At 37.6% G+C, this 20594-nt stretch overlaps 2 protein-coding genes across 3 annotated transcripts; both read left to right on the forward strand.

Moving 5' to 3' along the window:
• The first annotated feature begins 229 nt into the window (after positions 1-229).
• On the forward strand, positions 230-6585 carry LOC107818104 (calcium-dependent protein kinase 1-like). Its single transcript, XM_075228380.1, has 7 exons — positions 230-1710; positions 2502-2645; positions 3819-3971; positions 4444-4559; positions 4664-4831; positions 5199-5423; positions 6305-6585. The coding sequence occupies exons 1-7, from the start codon at positions 909-911 to the stop codon at positions 6428-6430; spliced, it is 1734 nt and encodes a 577-aa protein (XP_075084481.1). The 5' UTR covers positions 230-908; the 3' UTR covers positions 6431-6585.
• A 3081-nt stretch (positions 6586-9666) lies between these two features.
• On the forward strand, positions 9667-19873 carry LOC107818101 (uncharacterized). Of its 2 annotated transcripts, XM_075228382.1 has the most exons (11): positions 9744-10115; positions 11512-11558; positions 12357-12472; positions 13200-13392; positions 13513-13815; positions 13902-13988; positions 14122-14760; positions 15229-15590; positions 17572-17807; positions 17896-18183; positions 18271-19873. In XM_075228382.1, exons 1-11 carry the CDS (start codon positions 9845-9847, stop codon positions 19608-19610), a joined length of 3882 nt encoding a protein of 1293 aa, XP_075084483.1. In that variant the 5' UTR covers positions 9744-9844; the 3' UTR covers positions 19611-19873. The 2 variants fall into 2 exon arrangements, with proteins under 2 accessions (XP_075084482.1, XP_075084483.1); XM_075228381.1 differs by having other exon boundaries at positions 9667-10115; positions 17896-19873.
• The last annotated feature ends 721 nt before the right edge of the window (positions 19874-20594 follow it).

Below are 20594 nucleotides of genomic sequence, written 5' to 3' on the forward strand. Positions count from 1 at the left end.
CGACGGGAGAGTACAACTATGCAAGAGCTGGGCCAAAACCAACCGAAGTTGACATAAATGGCAAAAAGACACCCAAATCCCAATAAGGCTTAAAAATAACAGTCCTAGGAAAAATCTTAGGCCAATTTGGACAATCTGACCAAAACGCGTTTTTCTTGTAAGTCTTGTCTGAATTACTACAACTATTTACTGTTACATCAGCACATACATATAATAGCAACTTCCCCTCTATCTATGGTTAAGCTGCATGTAAATATAGTATGTCAAATGCTAATGCTACAATTTTCCTTAAAATAAATGAAAACCCAATAAGAGTTTAAAGACCAATTCTTACTTTCTCGAGCTTAAGTTTTCACTATTTATTCTTCTAATCAAGATCTCAATTTTTTCTCCTTTCTCAGTTCTTTGACCTTCCCATGTCATAGCACAAATTCTCTTTCTAGTGATTTATCTTGTTCTTTGTGATTGTTGAAGCTTTATAATCAATTTACTATGTTTGTGCTTTTGATTACTTGGAAACTTTGATTAATCTTTTGGTTAATTGATTCTATTTTGTATATATCAAGGTTAGTTGCAGGGATTTGGATATTGTTTTTCAGCTCATTTTGAATCTTGATTTGGTAAGCATAGAATTAGTGCTGGATTTGAATTCTTGTTGACTTGTTTGTAGTTAATGAGGAGAAGTTTGACTTTATTTTTGGTATTGGATTATTTGGTTGAAGTATCAAGATCTTGTTGATTTCTAGGGACATTATAGAGCTCTATGAAAAGAAAGATCTTAGTGTTGGAAGGAAGTACAGTAACAACAACATATACAGTATAATTCCACAAGTGGTCTGAGGAGGGTAGTGTACTCCTACCCTGTGGAGGAGTGTAGGAAGGAACTATAGGGGTAATTTTAGGAACAAATGGGGAACACTTGTGTAGGACCAAGTATTTCAAAAAATGGAATCTTTCAATCAGTTTCAGCAGCAATGTGGCGATCCCGGTCGCCCGATGACACTGCGTCCACCACTAATGGTGAAAGTGCTAGAATTGAAACACCAATTTCCGTTAATGAACCTGATTCACCTTTGCCAGTTCAAGAGCCACCGGAGCAAATGACAATGCCCAAGTCAGAAAAGAAAGAAGAGGAACAACAACCAAAAAAGCCCAAAAAGCCTGCTGAAATGAAGAGGGTGTCAAGTGCTGGCCTTAGGACTGATTCTGTGTTACAAAAGAAAACTGGCAACTTAAAGGAGTTTTTCAGTATAGGAAAGAAATTAGGACAAGGGCAATTTGGAACTACATTTAAATGTGTCGAAAAGGCAACAGGGAAGGAATATGCTTGCAAGTCGATTGCCAAGAGGAAGTTGTTAACAGATGATGATGTGGAAGATGTTAGAAGGGAAGTACAGATAATGCACCATTTGGCGGGGCATCCTCATGTTATATCGATAAAAGGTGCTTATGAGGATGCTGTAGCTGTTCATGTTGTTATGGAGTTCTGTGCTGGCGGTGAGCTTTTCGATAGGATTATTCAACGGGGACACTATACTGAAAGAAAAGCAGCTGAGCTTACCCGGACTATTGTTGGAGTTGTAGAAGCTTGTCATTCTCTTGGCGTCATGCATCGTGATCTTAAGCCTGAAAATTTTCTTTTTGTTGATCAGAAGGAGGATTCACTTCTCAAAACAATTGACTTTGGGTTGTCAATATTCTTCAAACCAGGTAGTCTGTTTGATCCCTTCTTTGAAACTGCTGGGAGATACTTACTCAGTTGATGGGTACACAATGTGCTCAGAATCTAACTTATTTATTTAACTTATTTTCACTATTACTATTATTTTATTTTGGCATGATGATGATATGAGTTTAGCTTAAAGAAATAAATGAGGATTCATATCGGCGACGCCAACTTTGTTTGGCTTTGAGGCATAGTTGTTGTTGTAATGTGCTCGGAAACTATTAGAAAGAATAAGCATGAAATTGAAATGTGTTCTTCATGATTTTGCTCAGTATAGCTAAAACATGAAATAAGATTGTGATTTTCTTTTTGTGAAGTCCAAAAAGTATCTCCAGTGGCAGTGGCTTTAAGGAACCAATTCTTTACTCCAACCCTTTTCCTTCATTGGACACATTGATAGGATAGATTGACATTGTCTTTCTCTGTTAAAGTGCCTCTTTTTATTAGTTGAAATTTCCACACCGTGAACAATTTGAAGTTATTAAGTGTTTGGGTTGGGGTGTCTTCAAAATGTTGTTTCACTAAAGCTGTCTCAGAATAATATTGGGATTTTAATCAGGTTCTACGCGTAATCGTACTAGCAGTCTGTTATATTGACTTATATGCATACTATCCTTTTAGTCACTTTGATTGGGATTTTTGAACTCGTTGGCATCTTTAAAAAACACACTGTATAACCATCTAATCCATTTTAACATTTTTTCTCCTTTATTCTATGTTGACCTTATTTATTCTTTCCAAACTGCTTATTAATTATTATATTTCTCTTTTCCAGGTGACAGATTTACTGATGTTGTTGGCAGTCCATATTATGTTGCACCAGAAGTTCTCCGAAAACGTTATGGTCCTGAAGCTGATGTTTGGAGTGCTGGTGTAATTATCTACATCTTATTAAGTGGAGTACCTCCTTTCTGGGCTGGTAAGGATTCCCAAGTCATCAAAATTGGCACTTGTTGGACTCTTTTCACTTCATTCTGTAGCTCTTCTATATCTTGTACTCTAGAGTTCTTTGCTTTTCCACTTCTATTTCATTTTTAAGAAACCTAGAATGTGCATTTGTTATCCTACTGAATTATTTTAGTACATGGACATTCCAACACCTCTATCAGCCATCTCTTTCACTTCTTCACTACTACCTCTCAATCTAACCCAATTTAGTAGAGAGTGGCAGTAATTTCTATTCATTCGTGCTGCCGTTGTTTGTGTCAATTCCGGCTGCGCCCCACAAGGGAAGATGTGCAGAAGATTGAGATCTTTCCCTTTGTGAACCTATTCCTCCAGTGCAAGAAGGGAAGTGGTTTTATAAAACTCACGGATGACGAAATCAATTTAAATCCAAGTAGCATATTCTTTCTTCATTAATTCATTCGTGTGATTATTCATTGGATTTTAAATAGGCAAAGTTATTACTTCGTTTAAGATCTCCTTGCGAACTGTTTTGGAATTGGCTTCTGATTGTGTTCTGGTACTTAAAATTACTTAGTTACTGTCCAGATTCAAGGAGTGCAAGAATGAATGAAGAAATGATTCACAGAGTTTCAGTTTGTTGAAATAAAAGTGCAAGTATGTATTTAAGGACCATAGGAAAGTTTTACCAGGCTAAGATTGATGGTGTGATGGCCAAAGGAGGCTGAAATGTTCTGTTGGTTTATTCATTGGTAGAGAAGTGGACGGTAATAGAAAGATGACTGATGTAACGGTTGGCTAAAACAAGAACAGATGAAAGGGACCTCCTTTTTCTTTTCTTTACTTGATTTTTGGTGTAAGGAGAAATACCAGGTTGTATAGACAGTTGGTCAAACTTGGTAGATGACTCTGGATGATTCGGGCCAAGTCATTACACAACTGGTGCATATTCTTTGAGACCGACTTGTTTTTTTGTTATGAAATCTGTGTATGTTTGTACATTGTCCAGATAACTGTATGTTCAAAGCAAGTCTGTCAACTATTGCACTTAAGTAAAAAATGAAGTCATAAGTATGTTCATGGAACGGAACATGGAAAGATTTTCTGGAATCAAATACTGCCCTACAACCACGTATCATCTTTTTTTTTTAATCGTTTTCCTGAACTCATTTTTTTTATCATACAGAAAATGAGCAAGGAATATTTGAGCAAGTCCTGCACGGTGATCTTGACTTCACGTCAGACCCATGGCCAAGTATTTCAGAAGGTGCAAAAGACTTGATGAGGAGAATGCTTGTTCGAGATCCAAGAAGACGTTTAACTGCACATGAAGTTTTATGTAAGTAGTTAAACAGTTTAGTTTTCTCTGATTTTAAAGTGTAAATAACGACTGAGCTAATGGGGGTGAATTCAATAATATTTCATACTTGGATATGATTATCAATCTCTAGATTTGTTACAAGAGCGGCTGGCTTAAAGCTTCTCTCTCTCTCTCTCTCTCTCTCTCTCTCTCTCTCTCTCTCTTATGAAAAGATTAAGTTTTTCAAATTGACTAAACTAACTAGAATCTGTACATATTCCATAAGATTGCGTCTACAATGTAATTTGCTATAATCTCTTACGCTTATCATCTTGTGTAATTATCCGTCTTTAGATCATGTAACTGGAAAAAGTGCACTCTTGCCTTCTGGATTTTTTCCTTTCCGATTATTTAGAATCCTGTCAATATGACCTCAACCGTTCCATTCCATACATCTTTTGAGATGAGCAATTTGGATAGTCACTGAGGGTCGATATTGAAACTTTTGCAGGCCATCCTTGGGTTCAAGTTGATGGTGTGGCTCCCGATAAGCCTCTGGATTCTGCAGTTCTGAGTAGAATGAAGCAATTTTCTGCAATGAACAAGCTCAAGAAAATGGCTTTGAGAGTGAGTCTATCAATATGCAAATACTAATTTATGAACATATTGGAGATAAAATAGATTGGTTGAAACTAGTCTGCTAGATATTAGATATGTTATACGTGTTACAGGTCATTGCCGATAGCCTATCCGAAGAAGAAATTGCTGGTCTAAAAGAAATGTTCAAGATGATAGACACAGATAATAGTGGTCAAATAACTTTTGAGGAGCTCAAAGATGGATTAAAAAGATTTGGCTCTAATCTGAAGGAGTCCGAGATCTATGATCTTATGCAGGCGGTAAGTCTCTTATTAGTCCTTGATCCAGCTCTGAAGATATGTAACTTACTGCAAAAGAAACTTTTTGGTTGATGCTACCATTGTATTAATCCAACTGATATATAGCATATTTTTTATGCAATCAAAGTTTCTGTAAGTGGGCGTACTGGTGACCTATTCATTGTTCGGGGAAGGGAAAGAATTAAGACAAAAATTCATTAATTTAATCCTTTTCATTGTTGTGATACTTTATATTTCCAAATCTGTCATCAGTTTATAATCAAAGGTTTAGATTGGTTTAGCTTTGGGACATTCTTAAATCTCTTATTCAGCCAACACAAAGATGATGGCATACTTCAGTAACTCTTTAAATTGACTGAAATTGCAGGCTGATGTTGATAACAGTGGAACAATTGATTATGGTGAATTTATAGCTGCAACATTACATATGAATAAGATTGAAAGAGAAGATCATCTATTTGCTGCTTTCTCTTACTTTGATAAAGATGGCAGTGGCTACATTACTGCAGACGAGCTTCAACAAGCTTGTGAAGAATTTGGCATTGGGGATGTCCGCATGGAAGAAATGATCAGAGAAGCTGACCAAGACAATGTAAGTCCCATTTCTCACCACTTGATATTAAATCCTATTTTTTAAGGGGTTTCAGGGAAGGTTTTGATCAGAGAGAAAACATAAGTAAGTTGTCATAGTGAAGTCAATGGCCAAGTGGCTGAGGCATGGGAGTAACAACCAGAGATCTCGAGTTCGAACCCCAGCTACAACACTTTGGTGTGAGTCAATCTTTTCTAGTCTTGGAGGGTAGGATTATCTTTCATTAACTTTGCTTATGGGCTGGACAGGGTGTCTGGTTTACTAGTCGATTTACGCGCAATCTGGATCAAACACCGCCTATATTAAAAAGATGGTTTAGGACTTGCTCGGACTCTCCGAAAATTTCGCCGGGTGCGTGTCGGATCCTCCAAAAGTAGTGTATTTTTGGAGGATCCGACAAGGGTGCGGCAACATTTTGGAGAGTCCGCGCAACATAGCTGATTAAGACTAGTTTCTCTTATCACCAAAATTATCGGGATCTAGCTGCAATTTAATTCACCAACAAGGAACTTTTGATAGGATTAAAAGGATTTACTTCCTTTTTACAGAATTTCAAGCAAGTTATTGGTTCCAAAAACACTAGAGCTTTGTTGCCTTTCTCCTCTTCATATATTCCATGATTCATACTGGTTTCTTAGCATTCACATCATTAGACCTACTTAGAAGATGTCTGAATCCTAGTAATAGTAAACGTTTGTTAAAGAACTAAAGAATGTCTTCACTCGAAAATGGAAGATATCCAACAATGGCGGTGTTATTCCTATACAAATTGGTTTATATTGGCTTAATGATGAATTTTCCTATTAATTGTGATGATGCTACCATGTGCAACATGCGCTGATTGAGTGTGTTGATAGCAAATTCTCTTATTAAATTTTCAGGACGGGCGCATTGACTACAATGAGTTTGTTGCCATGATGCAAAAGGGAAATCCAGTGCTTGGTGGTGGCAAGAAAGGTCTAGAGCATAGTTTCAGCATTGGATTCAGAGAAGCACTAAAACTATAGAGATCTTTAAAGAGAATTTTTTTTCCTCCTTAGTGTTTGTCTATTTTTTTCTTCATTTCCTTGTGGAAATTTTTGTGTTTTTGGGAGTGTATAGTATTAAACAAGTGCTTTGCTAAGCAGCATCGTTGTTTCCAGCATTTTTCATTTCTTTTCAATCTCGTGCAATTTTCCCTTTAATTTGCATTAATTAATCTGGAAGTGATCCTACGCTCGGTAACTTGTTTAACATGGAAGTAACAATATTCAACTCCAATTTTTAGTCATCCTGTTTATTTGAATCTTCATTTACTCAAGGGGATGCTAACTATCATTGTATTCACAAATCTTCCAAGATACAAACCGTTTGTTTCCCCTAACCGTGGGTTTACACTAGGAAACTCCAAATTATTATGGATGATGTTGGCCAAGTTGAAGATTTGTGATGAGCTATTTCCCTCCCTCTTCCCTATGAAGCTGATCTCCTATTGTCTCACAAGCTGATCTTGACCCATGTTTTATCTAGTATTTACAGTTTACCTCGATTTAGTACTGCTCTCGTGATCCGCACTGAAACAATGCTTTACCCTAGATGTTCAGTCAACTACTACACCTCTATGCATTTCAGGGGAAACTAGTTAGCTCCGCGTTCAAGTAGCATTTCATCCCTAATCACAACTCATCCAATGATTTTTCAATATTAATCTATTTGGACCTCCACTTAGTTTCATGGAAACGCCGTCTTGGTCATGGATAGATCACCTAGTTTCGGGTCCATAAGCAGTAACAATTGCTCTACAAAGACTCGCTTTCGCTATACGGCTCCGGTTGGTTCCCTTAACTAAGTCACTGCGTATGAGTCGCCGGCAATGGATGATTTATACAACAGATTTCAATGAATTTGAGATTCATGCATGCAACGTTGATTATTGAAAGTAGCACTGGCTATTGATGTAGTAGAAGATGACAACTACATAATGACACAGTCTTTAAGTTCTACATATAAATAGGGAACGAAGTTACTAAATCAAACTGTTCATAACACGAGATACTATTCTTCTTCCTCCACTCTTATTTTACAACTGATAAAGTTATAAGAAAAAAGCCCTTTCAACCACTATGTGGCTGGGCAATGTGCATGGATGCAACTCTATAGCACAAAAGATATTCAGTGCAACGATTGCCTGAAAATGTGTTTTATTCAACAAAAATATAGATTAATGAATTAACTCATCAACTCAGGATTACGCTGGGTAGTCATGTGCATGTGACATTTAATGAAGTATAGCTAACATCTTTTCATGTGCATATTACATTTTATGAAATACACCTAGCATGTTTGAGCAATGTCTAATATAATTTCAAGGACTCAGGATTAGTGATAAGAACTTAACACGTGAAATATAAGTTAGACGCATGTCACACATTCGAACCTTGTTGCAGTTCAAAACTTTATATTCAACTGAATATATAAAGGATAAAGAGATCGAACCTTGCATTTCTGAATTATAAACAAAGGCAGAATACATTGACAACCACTTAAATCTGTCCACACTTTTCACCGAGACGCTCCATTTTAAGTCTGTCTCATTTGAACACTTCAACCACATCTCAAAATATGTCATTTAGACACAAAATTGATAGGCGGCCAAAATACAAAAATGCCTGCCATTCACACGCTTGACTGACACATGTAACTTTCTTAAAAAAGAACAATTGTAATTAAAAAAGAAAAAAAATAGCAGAAAACCCTCTCCCCTCCTCGATAAAATTCTTCTCCGACAAATCCTTTCCCTCCCCTCTCCTCCCCTCCCCACGCTGCTGCTTCTTCTCCCCTTCCCACCCGTTTTTGCTATATTAATTCTTTGGAACTTGTCCTAATGGCAATATTCTGGAAATAGCAAAGAAATTATTATGACTTTTACTGTGTGTTGCAAAAACTTGAAAGAATTCTGTTTTCCCACTTGTTCTTTCAAAACATATTTTTGGGTTGAGTTTGTTTTTCAAGTTGAAAAGGAAACTTGTGATTGGAAGACATGGCAAGGAACAGAGTATTCACGGAGGTGGAGGGAAGAGAAGATGGAGGAATTTGAATTTGTGAGCACCTATGAATTCTAAAGAAGTCCATGTTCTTGCCATCGATGATAATATCATAGATAGGAAAGTTCTTGAATGGCTACTCAAAATCACTTTTTGTAAAAGATTGAATGAAAATTCACACCCCATAATCTTAACCCAGCTCTTTTGCTTTTGTTTAAAATTACAAAAAGAAATCTTGATATTAATTTGCAATCTGAATTTGCTGATTTTGTTTTGGCAAAACTTGTTGGCCACAATTTCAATAGATAGTTTGGTTGGATTGGTCGATGCTTGGGTGTGAAAATATTAAAGGAGTTTGAGGAAGAAGGTGAAGATATGGGGCCACAGATCTGAAAAATGAAAAAGAAAAGTTCAACTAAATTTTTTTTGGCAAAACTATTCATTTTCCGGCAAGAAGTATGTGGAGTATGCTTTTTGGATGATTTTCATGCACGGCAGAAATGTGAGATACACTTGACCTGACATTTCAGCACATTGTGTTTAAACTACACATTTGAGATGTTGAAATGTTCAAATGAAACAGATTTAAGATAGAGTATCGAAGTAAAAATAATGGACAAATTTAAGGGGTTGTTATTTTACTATAAACAAACTAAAATACGGTACAATTCGCAAGAGCAAAGTGTACTTTGGTAAGTACTACTGAAGTAAGAGTCAGGGGCGGAGCTACGGTAGTGGGCGGGCTAACTCAGTGACTTTTTCCGGAACCATGCATTTGCATTAAAATATTTACTAAATCTATATAAATATATACTGCCAAACCTAAAAACAAAAGAAGTCTTGGTTCAACGATAAGGACTGTACATTTGGTAGAAAAAATAGGGATTCGATCTCCACTAAAAATAATATTTTATTTTAAAATTTAAAACTTACATATTTTCAATCCTAACTCCGCCCGGTATCACAGCACCACAAATATTTGTAACTTTGTGTAGTTGATCAGTACAGTCCAAGGCTACAAGCTTAGCAATACTAAAATTACAGTCACAGGCGGCCAAAATTTGGTCACCCCACTGGCCCGCCCACTTTTGTCAATTTAACAACATTCAAATTATACAGATACTCACGCTCCTCAGATCTTTTAAAAAAAAAAAAATTTAACTCCACACATTTTAAATTCATTTATTTTCCCCTATTTTACAAAATACTACAGTAGTGGAGTTTTTTTTTCTTTTTGCGCTTAATGCTTATTCCATTAAATTAAAAAATAATAATAACGGGCATCGCTTTCTGTGTCTATCCAACGAAAATAAAACCCTAATTTTCCCATCTCTCCATTTTTCTCTCTCCAATTTTGGTAATCGGTGCGGTGTCCTCTCTCTCTTCTCTTTCAGTAAAATGGCAACGGCGGGCGACGGCACGGAGACGGCGGCAGCATACGAAGGAGGAGGAGCCGGAGGAAAGTTTAGGAAAAGGCCGTTACGTCGGAACCAGAATAATACTCCGTACGATCGTCCACCGACGGCACTTCGAAACTCTAGTTGGCTTACTAAGCTCGTGGTGGACCCCGCATCAAAGCTCATAACTTCCGGCGCTCAACGCTTCTTTTCCTCCATATTCCAAAAGCGCCTTCCCCCTTCCCCCACGCCATTACCTCCACCTCCTCCAGGTTTTTACTCTCCCTGTGTGATCTTTTTTAACATTTTCTACCGTATATTGATATATATAATTGCGTGATTTATCGATTAATGTGATTATTGGTCTCATTTAGTGGAAAATATTGGATAGTTTGGAGGATTTTCAAGAGTTATTTTGCTAGGAGGTAGTTTTAGTACTATTGGTCTCATGTAGTGGGAAAGATTGGATATTTATGAGGATTTTGAAGAGTTAGTTTGATTTTTGTTGGAGGAAGAAAGGATGAGTTTTTTCATGATGATTGGATCTGAGTGTATGTTGGTTGTTCAATGATAAATTGATGCTTGAAAATAATTGTCTTTCGTTGTCTGTGATTTGTAGCTGTAAATTTTGGGTTCTTAAGGGATATAGTTTGAGATTTAGAGCTTCCAATTGGTAGTATTGCTTTGTCTAACTACGAAACTTGAGAAACTGATAGTTGTGTTCATTGGGGGTATGCAGCAGAACAGTTGATTACTGATTTGTGCTGCTGCTTGAGCTTGTATAGTTAAGTGGGTGGAGTTTTTACCATGTTTGATGTCGTTATGAGGTTTGACTTTAATATATGATTGTTTCTGCTTGCTACTCGAGCTTATATAGTTGCGAGGATGGAGTTTTTATTTTACCTTGTTTTTAATTGTTATGGGGTTCTAATGAAATAGACAATTTTTAGGTCTTTCTACTTGAGCTTATATAGTCACTGAGACTGAGGATAGAGTTCTTACCATTTTCGAGATCATTATGGGGTTTGACTTTAATATATGATTGTTTCTGCTTGCTACTCGAGCTTATATAGTTGCGAGGATGGAGTTTTTATTTTACCTTGTTTTTAATTGTTATGGGGTTCTAATGAAATAGACAATTTTTAGGTCTTTCTACTTGAGCTTATATAGTCACTGAGACTGAGGATAGAGTTCTTACCATTTTCGAGATCATTATGGGGTTTGACTTTAGTATGAAATTCTTTTGAATTTTCACTACTCTTAAGGTTTTATAGAATTAGTTGAGAAAGCACTGGAAGGGATGGTGAGCTGTACATTTTTACAGATGTGGATTGAACTATTTTCATAGAATTGGCTGCTTGTGGCTGAACTAGAGAATCTTTTTGACCTTGTTGAGTCAACTTAGATGTTCCTTTCTCCTTCCATCTGATCATTGTTGTCAGCTGAGAAACCCACTGGCTATTCAGCTGTTTGGTTGGAAGTGGCGATAGTTTCTGTTGGGATGATACCTTTGTTTGAGACCAACTAGATTGGAATTAAGATGTAGTTTTATGGATTGATATTATTAAACTGAAGTAATCTTTGAATGGTGTACTAGTAGCATTCTCTTAGCATTCTGCTTTCACCAATGACTTCATTTGAGACATGATTTCATTTTGATATAAACAGGACCAAGCCAAGAATCAAAGGATCTGCGTCAGGAGTCAAGTCCCAATGTAAGTTTATTATTCTTGAATTTTGTTCTCAAAGCTATGGTGCCTTATAATTGATTATGTGATTATATGTCTTCCAAGACATTGCAGCCTGTGTATTTTTTTTTGTTTTTCCTGCTATAATCATAATCTATTAAGAAATGTATGTTTCACTCAAAATTTATGATGAAAGCTGATAAACATCCCCGTGCTATTCTTGTGGGATCATTGTGCTGATGTACTAATTTTTGATTATGTGGATCATCTGTTTCCTAATTGGCAACTTTTGTATTCCTTCCGTGCTGACTGTCATCCTTTCTTTTAGTGACCATGTGTCCAAAAGAGCTCAATAATTTGTCCATTAAGTAGTTTTATTGAAGTCATCGCTTTCTTGCTCAAGCCTATGCAAAGCAAGGCGTTATTGTTTCCAGGTTGAAGTCACGCCCCTTGGAGAAATCTGTGCTCCAAACAATGACGTGCAAAGTGATAAAACGAAAAATCTGGATGGTCTTTGGATCTTAATCTGGAGGAGTTGGAACAATATCAGTATTACTGTATATTTGATACTGAAATTAGCTATTTTAGTTACAATTTGAGTAATATAGTACTAAATTCATATATGTTTGGTATTATTAATTTTTCGTATATTATGCGCTTCACTTATGACTTTTCACCTCAAGCCCCATGAACTTTGTCACACCTCTGGGCGCTTTGCTTTTGAGAACACTGCTATTAAGAAATGTATGCTCTACCTTAGATGTATATATGGTCAATGCTGATAAAAGTGTCCCCTCGGGGGAACATTTCTTCCTCTCTGTGAAGGAGTATACTGGAGCACTAGTGATGGCAGGACAAGGAGATGACCATGCTGCATGCAGCTTGGGGGACGACACATTCTCAGAGCTTGAGCAGCTGTTGAAACAGAAGACATTTACAAGGTAAGATTTGTGATAATTGACTGGGTCACCTAAAAAAGAACTTTATGATAACCCCTTTCCAGAAATTCTGGTAACTAGTCGTTGTAGAAGCATCTGTTTTTCTTTTGATGCAAGTAACGTAAAATCTTCTTCTTCCAGCCTCTAGTGGTGCTGGGCCTCTGCATTACAAAATAACAAAAAATCAGTATTACTGCACATTTATTGAACTAATAAATTCTATCATTTGATCTGTCTTATGTACATCTGCCTCATTTTGTATTGCTTCACTGCTTTGACCGACAAAATGATGGATTTAAAAACACTGATAAGTACCGATTTACCTCCCAATGACAAGTATCGTCTTTCCAATTTGCCAATTTCCTTTCACATTTACCTACAATCCTTTCAGCTTTGAAGCTAGTGGCATGCCCAGGTATTATTCCTACCTTGCATCCTGATATATCTTCCAGTCTTAGTATGTTGCATGCTTCATTGACCAGGAATCGGTGACTTTTTGATAAGTTTATGTAAAGGCTAGTTATCCCTTAAAAAACCAGCAGAATTAATCTAAAAAAAGGTTTTCCTTTTCTTTCTGCTTGACACAAGAGGGTGTCGTCTGCATATAAATTCTGACGTATGTACAATTCTCCTTGCCGTATAATTACTGGCATTAGATAGTGTTTAGTGGAATTTTCTGTTGCTCGATTTCAAGGTGGATGTTTACTAACATGAAGTGTTGTGTGCGCAGATCTGAGATTAATCGCTTGACAGAACTTTTGCGCTCAAAAGCTGCAGACGTGCCTATGGGAGATGAGGAGAAAAGAGCCGAGGCCATTCTATCTAGACATGCATTGGATTCTTCGAGCCGCTTGATGGAAGGAAATAGGTCTGTGAAGGTTACATCCGGTGGAGTTGTCGCAATTCCTGTCACGAATTCCAGGGTTAGATCCTATTCTCTAGTGTTCGTTTCTGACTATTTTCTCTGGATACTCAATCTGTTGACTTTGCCAGAATCGAATAGATTCTTGGTAGCCTGACATATTTATGGTTCATCTTTCCAGATTCTTGAAGATGATATTGCATCCCCTGCTGAGCTTGCAAAAGCTTACATGGGGAGTAGGTCATCAAAGGTGTCGCCATCAATGCTGAGCACGCGTAGTCAAGCTGTGAGAGAAGATACACCTCTGCTAAGAAATGTACAGTATGTCCAAAAATCACCTCTTCCATCAGCAACAACTAGGACTGCTGGTCTTCTCGGGGTTCGAGAGAATGAGTTTACTACTCCAAGATCTCATGGAAGATCTGCTATATACAGCATGGCTCGTACGCCATACTCTAGAGTTCGTCAAACTGAGGTTCAGAAGGTTTGTTTGTTTTCTGCTTACTTCGATCTTGGAAATCGTTTTATGTGTGACTGAACTTTTTTGTTTTAAAATTGGTCTACTACCAGGCTACCAGCTTGACAAATTATGTCAATGGTGGGTGTTCATCATCTAGGTCAGTGTCGGAGCACGATGTACTTTTTGGGTCTAAACAGGTATTTATTTACAGATTACTATGTTGTTCTGAACTCCTTTGCGTTGTGTACCTGTGTTATCATCAAATGAGCTTATTCTTTTCACTTCTTTTCCTTATTTGCTTATTTAGTTTGTAATTTTTCACTCTTTCAGGCCCTTAAACGAAGAAGCTATGTTCTGGATGATGATCTTGGATCTGTTGGTCCCATGCGTAGGATTAGGCAGAAACCTAATCTTCTATCTTTTGGAGTTTCACGTCCCAGTGCTGGAGTTGCTTCAGCCAGCAACCTGCATCCGGAGGTATCAAAAGTTGTTGGAGATGTCCAAGATAATAAAACCACGCCTACAAGGCATATTGCCGTTCCTCCAAAGTCCAGTGAGACTGCTGCAAAGATATTGAAGCATCTCGAAAAGATGACCCCAAAGGGAAAATCATCAGAATCCAAATTAGCTGCAGGGAAAGAGAATAAACTGACACCGAACATGCTTCATGGACGAGCTCTTAGAAGCTTGGAGGATTTGGATTCACCCAAGCTGCTGCAGAGCGCACACGATAGCTATAAGCTGGAGAACTGGTCTAAAATATTTCCTCCCAATCCCCGTGAACCGAAGCAAGGGGAAATTGAACAAAATGGGCGTAGTTCTGCTAGCGAGTCAGCTGCTAAAGGAAAAAACGACACAATCTTTTCATTTAAAGATACTCAACCCACTGTTGAAACCAATTCCACGGTAAACAAGTCTGCTACTCAACCTCCTCCCAAGAAACTAGCTTTTAAGATGAGTGCACACGAGGTGAGCATTTTTTTTCTCACTGCATGTAGATCCTTAGACTTTAACAAGTTTTAAATTGACATTGGATAGTGCTTTTTTCGTGGATACTGCTGACAACTTCATATTGTACTTATTTTTGGAAAATAATCTTCTGTGTATGAATGGTTATTTTTCTATAGATAAAGTTCTCTCCCGTTGTAGAGATCCATGTGATCATTTTGTTAGTTATTTAATTCTGCTCTATAATCATTACCACCACTATTCTGGTATTAGCATTTATGTAGGTGTGATATATTATTTGCTTGTTTCTTTTGTGTGACTTTAGCTGCTTCACTGGCCATTATGAATTCAATTTGCGGACTGCTTTGCTATTTTGTTCTTATCCGTTTATGCCTTTACGGTTCTTTTGAGGTTCAGGTCTTCACTGGCCATTGCCATTTAGATGGTTGACATTCCTTTTTATCGTGTCTGTTGTGGTGCATTCTACAGGATTCTTTTGAGCTAGAAGAGGACATAAACTCTAATGGGCCTTCATCTCAATTAGCTGAAGGGAGAGGGAAGCTGGAAATATCTGCTGCGGACCAGAAGCCATTATGTGCTGCTGAACCCACGAGCAAACCTGCTGCTTTGCTGGAAGTAAGGACACCTTCTGGTGTTTTAGGCAAAAAATCTGATACAGAGACTCCTGATAGTGGTGCCACCGCTGTCAAGAACACCATTTTCCTGCCTATTGCAGGTTCCCAATCAATAGAAACGGTGTCTAACAAGGAGACAAGTGTTGACAAGGTTCCACCATTTGTATTTTCGTCATCAACCCAAGTCACTGGGTCAAAGCCAGGTAGCTCGAGCAGGTTAGTTCTTGCTATAATATACTCCTAAATATGATCAACAATATTCTAACCATTTTATCATCTGATGCTTTCATTTATTTGTTCTGATAATAGTGTTAGTAGCTATCTGTTCCCTTCTGTTGCAAATATCTTGCTGTGACAACCTTATTTCTAGTGATATCCTAGTTGTACTTCTCAATATATATGGGTCTGGATCACTTTGTTTCCTTGAGATGCATTTACTAGCTGTTGTTTGCACTTGATTCAGAGCCCGTTCGGTCAAGCTGCCAAAAACTACTTATTTTGAAAAGTACTTCTCAAAAAAGTACTTTTGAAGATTAGTAGTTTGTGTTTGGCCAATTCGTTTGAGAAGTACCTTTTGCGATATTTTACAAATTGTGCTTGGGCAATCTTTCCAAAAAGTACTTTGAGTGCCAAATTACTATAAAAAATCGTAAAGGTTTAGTTTACAATTAGCATTATTTAATAAAGAATTTTTTTAATATGTATTATAAAAGAATTTAATTAATTTTTATTTTATTTTTATGCAATTATAGTAAAAACATAAAGTAATAATATATTAAAGATTTTAATCAATATAAAATATAAGTATATAAAAGCAATAATATTTGTAGGAACATATGTGCTTACAAGTTACATGTTTGAAAAACACTGTCAGTTCTTGACAAAATTACAAACTAGGTAGTATTGCATTATGTTAACTATATTACATGCATGCACGCCAAAACAAATATAAATAAAACTACAAACTGGAGATCCTATAATATAGGTAAACTATGAAAGAAAAAAAGAAATCTTACCTAATGACGAAAGTGCTTGAATTTGGTGATTAACCTTGTTATTTCAAAGAGTAATAGGAAACGAAGAAAAGAAGAAACGACGGAAGAGAAAAGAAGAGATCTATTTATAATAGAGAGATTATTCTAAGAGAAGAAGAATAAAAATACGGTAAAAATAAAAAAGAGAAAAAAGGGATAGTAGAGATAAAAAAAAGTAAAAAGTTAAATTAATAAGGGATAATTTTGGAAATATAATTTATGGTAAGGATATTTTTGTCATGAAAAAATTATTTTGTACTACTGCTTCTTGGAAGCTAGAATTTGTAGCTTCTTCCCAAAGCAGAAAAACTGCTTCTGCTGCTGCTCAAAAGTACTTCTCTGTTTTGACCAAATACCTCATATTTCCAAATTAAGTACTTTTGGCAAACAAGCACTTTTGACCTCCCAGAAGCTTGGCCAAACAGGCTCAGGGGAACTAGTGTTGGTTCTTTTCCCCCTTTTTAAATTTAATTTAAATCTGCGAAGTGCAAACTATTTTATCTGAAATAGATGTGGTATGCGAATTATAACTGTGAAATGCAATGGTTGACAAAGGTCAGTAGTCAACCAAAAATATAAGCAATTAAATGTTGAATTGTAAGCTTCTGAAGAATTCTAAGGTGGATGAGAGCTTGTATTTTGTTTTTCAAATTTATTACAAAAGTGATGAAGCATGCTTAGTTCTGAGTTTGTGTTATGATTTCGGGGTCATTTCAAGCTTCTTGAACCCTGAATTTGTAGTGCACAAAGACGAAAGAAGAGAAATTATTGCCGAGTATCATGCTGACATTTACAATTTGTTCACTGCCACTACCTGCTATCTCATGTGTGTCTTAAGTATCTGATATTCTTCTTATTATCACTCATCCACTATCAATTCATGTAAGAGTAGTAGTTTTGTTTTTCAATGTGGTTGATGAGTAAAGGAAACCCAAGAGGAAATTGTTTCTCGTGATTAGCAAAAAAATAAGAACTTTTGCATCCAAGAGTGTGGTCTAGCAGTTGCTGTAGTTTGTGTGGAGAGAAGATGATGACAGGTGTCAGAATGTTTTACTAGTTAGCTGTTAGGGAGTAGTTGGAAAAACAGTCCATTCTTCTGTGTTTTGTGCACCCTAGTTTATACTACCTGAAAGTGCATCTGAAATTTGTTGAAATGTCTGCAGCGTATCCAATCTAGCGTCCAGCCCAACTGATGCTCGGCCTAATCCTTTTCAGCTGGATAACTCACAGAAGGCTGTGGACAGCAATGGCAAATTAGAAGCATTATCATCTGGTCCATCAAGTTCAATATCAACAAGTGGTATTTTCTCATTAGGTGCTCCATCCAGTACTTCAAGTTTAAGTAATGGACTATTTGCTCCTAGTCCTGCTATCTCAACCACCTCTGCCTTGTTGTCAGGTAATTTTACAAATGGTATTTCTTACTAGTAGCTCAAATATTTTTGCCCCTTTGACGAGCATTGTGAGTATGATTGGTGCCACAACAGGCAGCTCTACCGCTTCCGCGAGCAGTCTCTTTGGTTCCAGTGCAGCATCCTCAGTTTCCAAGGAACCTCCTATCAAATTTGGTTTTTTTGGAGTTCCTTCAGAAACAGTTTCAGCACCATCAACAACTTCCACCGCAGAAACTACAGACGTGAAAGCCAAATCCGAGACTGGAACTACTTTTGGCAATTTGAAGAGTTCACCTTTTGTGGTTGCGTCTTTTGCAGCTACAGGCTCTGGAAATAGTATCTCTGGTTTTAGTTCATCAGTAATGTCAGTGGTTACTGCAGGTAGTACACAGTCTCAGGGTTCTGTTTTTAGTACAGGAGGTGAATCACTTGTTAGTGCACAGTCTCAGGGTTCTGTTTTTAGTACAGGAGGTGAATCACTTGTTAGTGCACAGACTTCTGTTGCTGGATCTGGCACTTCTGTCGTCTCTGGGAGCATGCCTGCTCATTTCGGTTCATCACCATCCATAGCAAACTTTCCCGTGTTTGGTTCTGCGCCTGGTACTACTGGCCAAGTTTCTGCTTCTCCTTCGAAAAACAACCTAGTTGGCACCAGCAATGCTGCTTCTGGAATATTTAATTTTGGTGCTAGTTCGTCAGCTTCCAGTGCAGCAGGCAGGTTAACTGGGTCTATAAATGGCACGGCCCCGTTGGCATTTGCTTTTAGTGCCAGTTCTGCAGCTCCTGCTTCGGAAACCAGTGTACCTGCCACCTCCAGCAGCGCTACTCCTGGGACATTCAATTTTGGTGGTAGTTCTTTAGCTTCCTCAACAAATGCTGTTAACATCTCCAGCAGTACTACCCCCAATATATTTAATTTTGGTGGTAGTTCTTTAGCTTCCTCAACAAATGCTGTTAACATCTCCAGCAGTACTACCCCCAATATATTTAATTTTGGTGGTAGTTCTTCAACTTCCCCTACAAATGCTGTCAACACCTCCACTAGTGCTACTCCTGGCATCTTCAATTTTGGTGCTAATTCTTCATCTTCCTTGACAAATGCCGGTAGCACAGTCAATGCTAGCCCATTCACCTTCGGTGCCACTTCGGCCTCTTCACAAGCCTCTAGCACTGCTGGAAATTTTGGATCCAGTTTGCAGCCCCATAAATCTCCTGGCTTCACTTCCCCATTTAGTTCTTCTGCCCTCTCTGGGTTTACATTTGGAGCATCTTCATCTTCTTTTGCTACTCCAAGCACTTCTCCGGTGGTCTTTGGAGCAACACCCAGCGCTGCAAGTGGTTCTGCTTTTCTATTTGGTTCAGCTTCTTCCACAAATTCATCTTCTCAGCCCATGTTTGGTAATTCTGCTTCAGCTTTTGCTGCGTCCCCTGGAAACAATGATAACATGGAAGACAGCATGGCTGAGGATCTTATGCAGGCTCCTGCACCGGCAGTTTCCTTTGGTCAACCTTCCGTCTCGCCCTCTCCAGGTGGCTTTGTATTTGGTTCAACACCTAGTACATTCCAGTTTGGAGGTCAACAGAGTCAGACTGCACCTCAGAATTCTTTTCCATTTGCAGCATCAGGCAGTCTAGTTCAGGCTGCTTCTCAGAATTCTTCTCCATTTGCAGCATCAAGCAGTCAAGAATTTGGTGGTGGAGGGAGCTTCTCGTTGGGTAGCAGTGGCCTTGACAAATCAAGCCGGAGGTTTGTGAAAATTAATAAAAACAAACACAGAAAGAAATGTACACCAAGCAAAGATAATTGATTCGTTGGTAGATATGAGTGGCAGGAGACAGACTAATCATTTGATTACAGCGCAGCAATCAAATGTCACAATTTTGTTTACAGTTTTTAAAAGTCAAGAATGATTGTATTTGTATGAGTAGGGGGGCCATGAAGGGTCCAAATTGTTTAGTCAACTTTGCTTTCTGTACTTCTACATGTATAATGGGAGGGAAGTGGTTGTGCTTCTAAACATATCTTTCAATGGATTTACTGGTAAATTGATCAACAGAAACTTCCCTCTTCTGTCTTAAAGAGTATAGGAAACTTCTCTGTCAATGGCCATCGTGCTTCCTGTAGCCGTCTAGCATCTGTTTTAGTTCATGATGTTGTGTGTATATCTATTAACTACCAGACGACAGAAAGTATTATACGGAAAGATGAGGTATTTGATGTCTGGAAGTCGTTTTCTTTAATGAAGTATTTCTAATGTTTGCTTACATTAAGATTTGGATAAATGTTTCACGAAATATATGTTTTCCACCAACTGGATGAAAATGATTTCCCAGAATTTATGAATTGTAGTCATTTTCATTACAGTTATGTGTGTAATGAATTTATGAATTGCTTACTTGACCCTTGATAGGAGGGTGTGGGGGTTGAGGATTAAGGTAAAAGGTTAGTTGGTAGTTTATAGTTGTTCGCCAATAATCTTAGTAGCATGCATGTCTCTTCATATTCTTAGATTTTTATTACGTTATGTGGTTTTGTTCGCCTCCTTTATTGTATTTTCCTGTTGCTATTATTGGGTACTACTTATCATTTATCTCTCCCTTTTTCTTTTCTCTTCCATCTTTCTTCCTTCCTTGCTTTCCTCTTTTTCTTCTTGCTCTTCCTGAGCCGAGGGTTTATTGGAAACAGTCTCTCTACCTGCATTAGGTAGGGGTAAGGTCTGCGTACAGACTACCCTCCCTAGACCCCACTTGTTAGGATCAAACTGGGTTAGTTGTTGTTGTTGTAGTCATTT

The sequence above is a fragment of the Nicotiana tabacum genome, chromosome 13 (genome assembly GCF_000715075.1).
Source record: "Nicotiana tabacum cultivar K326 chromosome 13, ASM71507v2, whole genome shotgun sequence".
NCBI lineage: Eukaryota > Viridiplantae > Streptophyta > Magnoliopsida > Solanales > Solanaceae > Nicotiana > Nicotiana tabacum.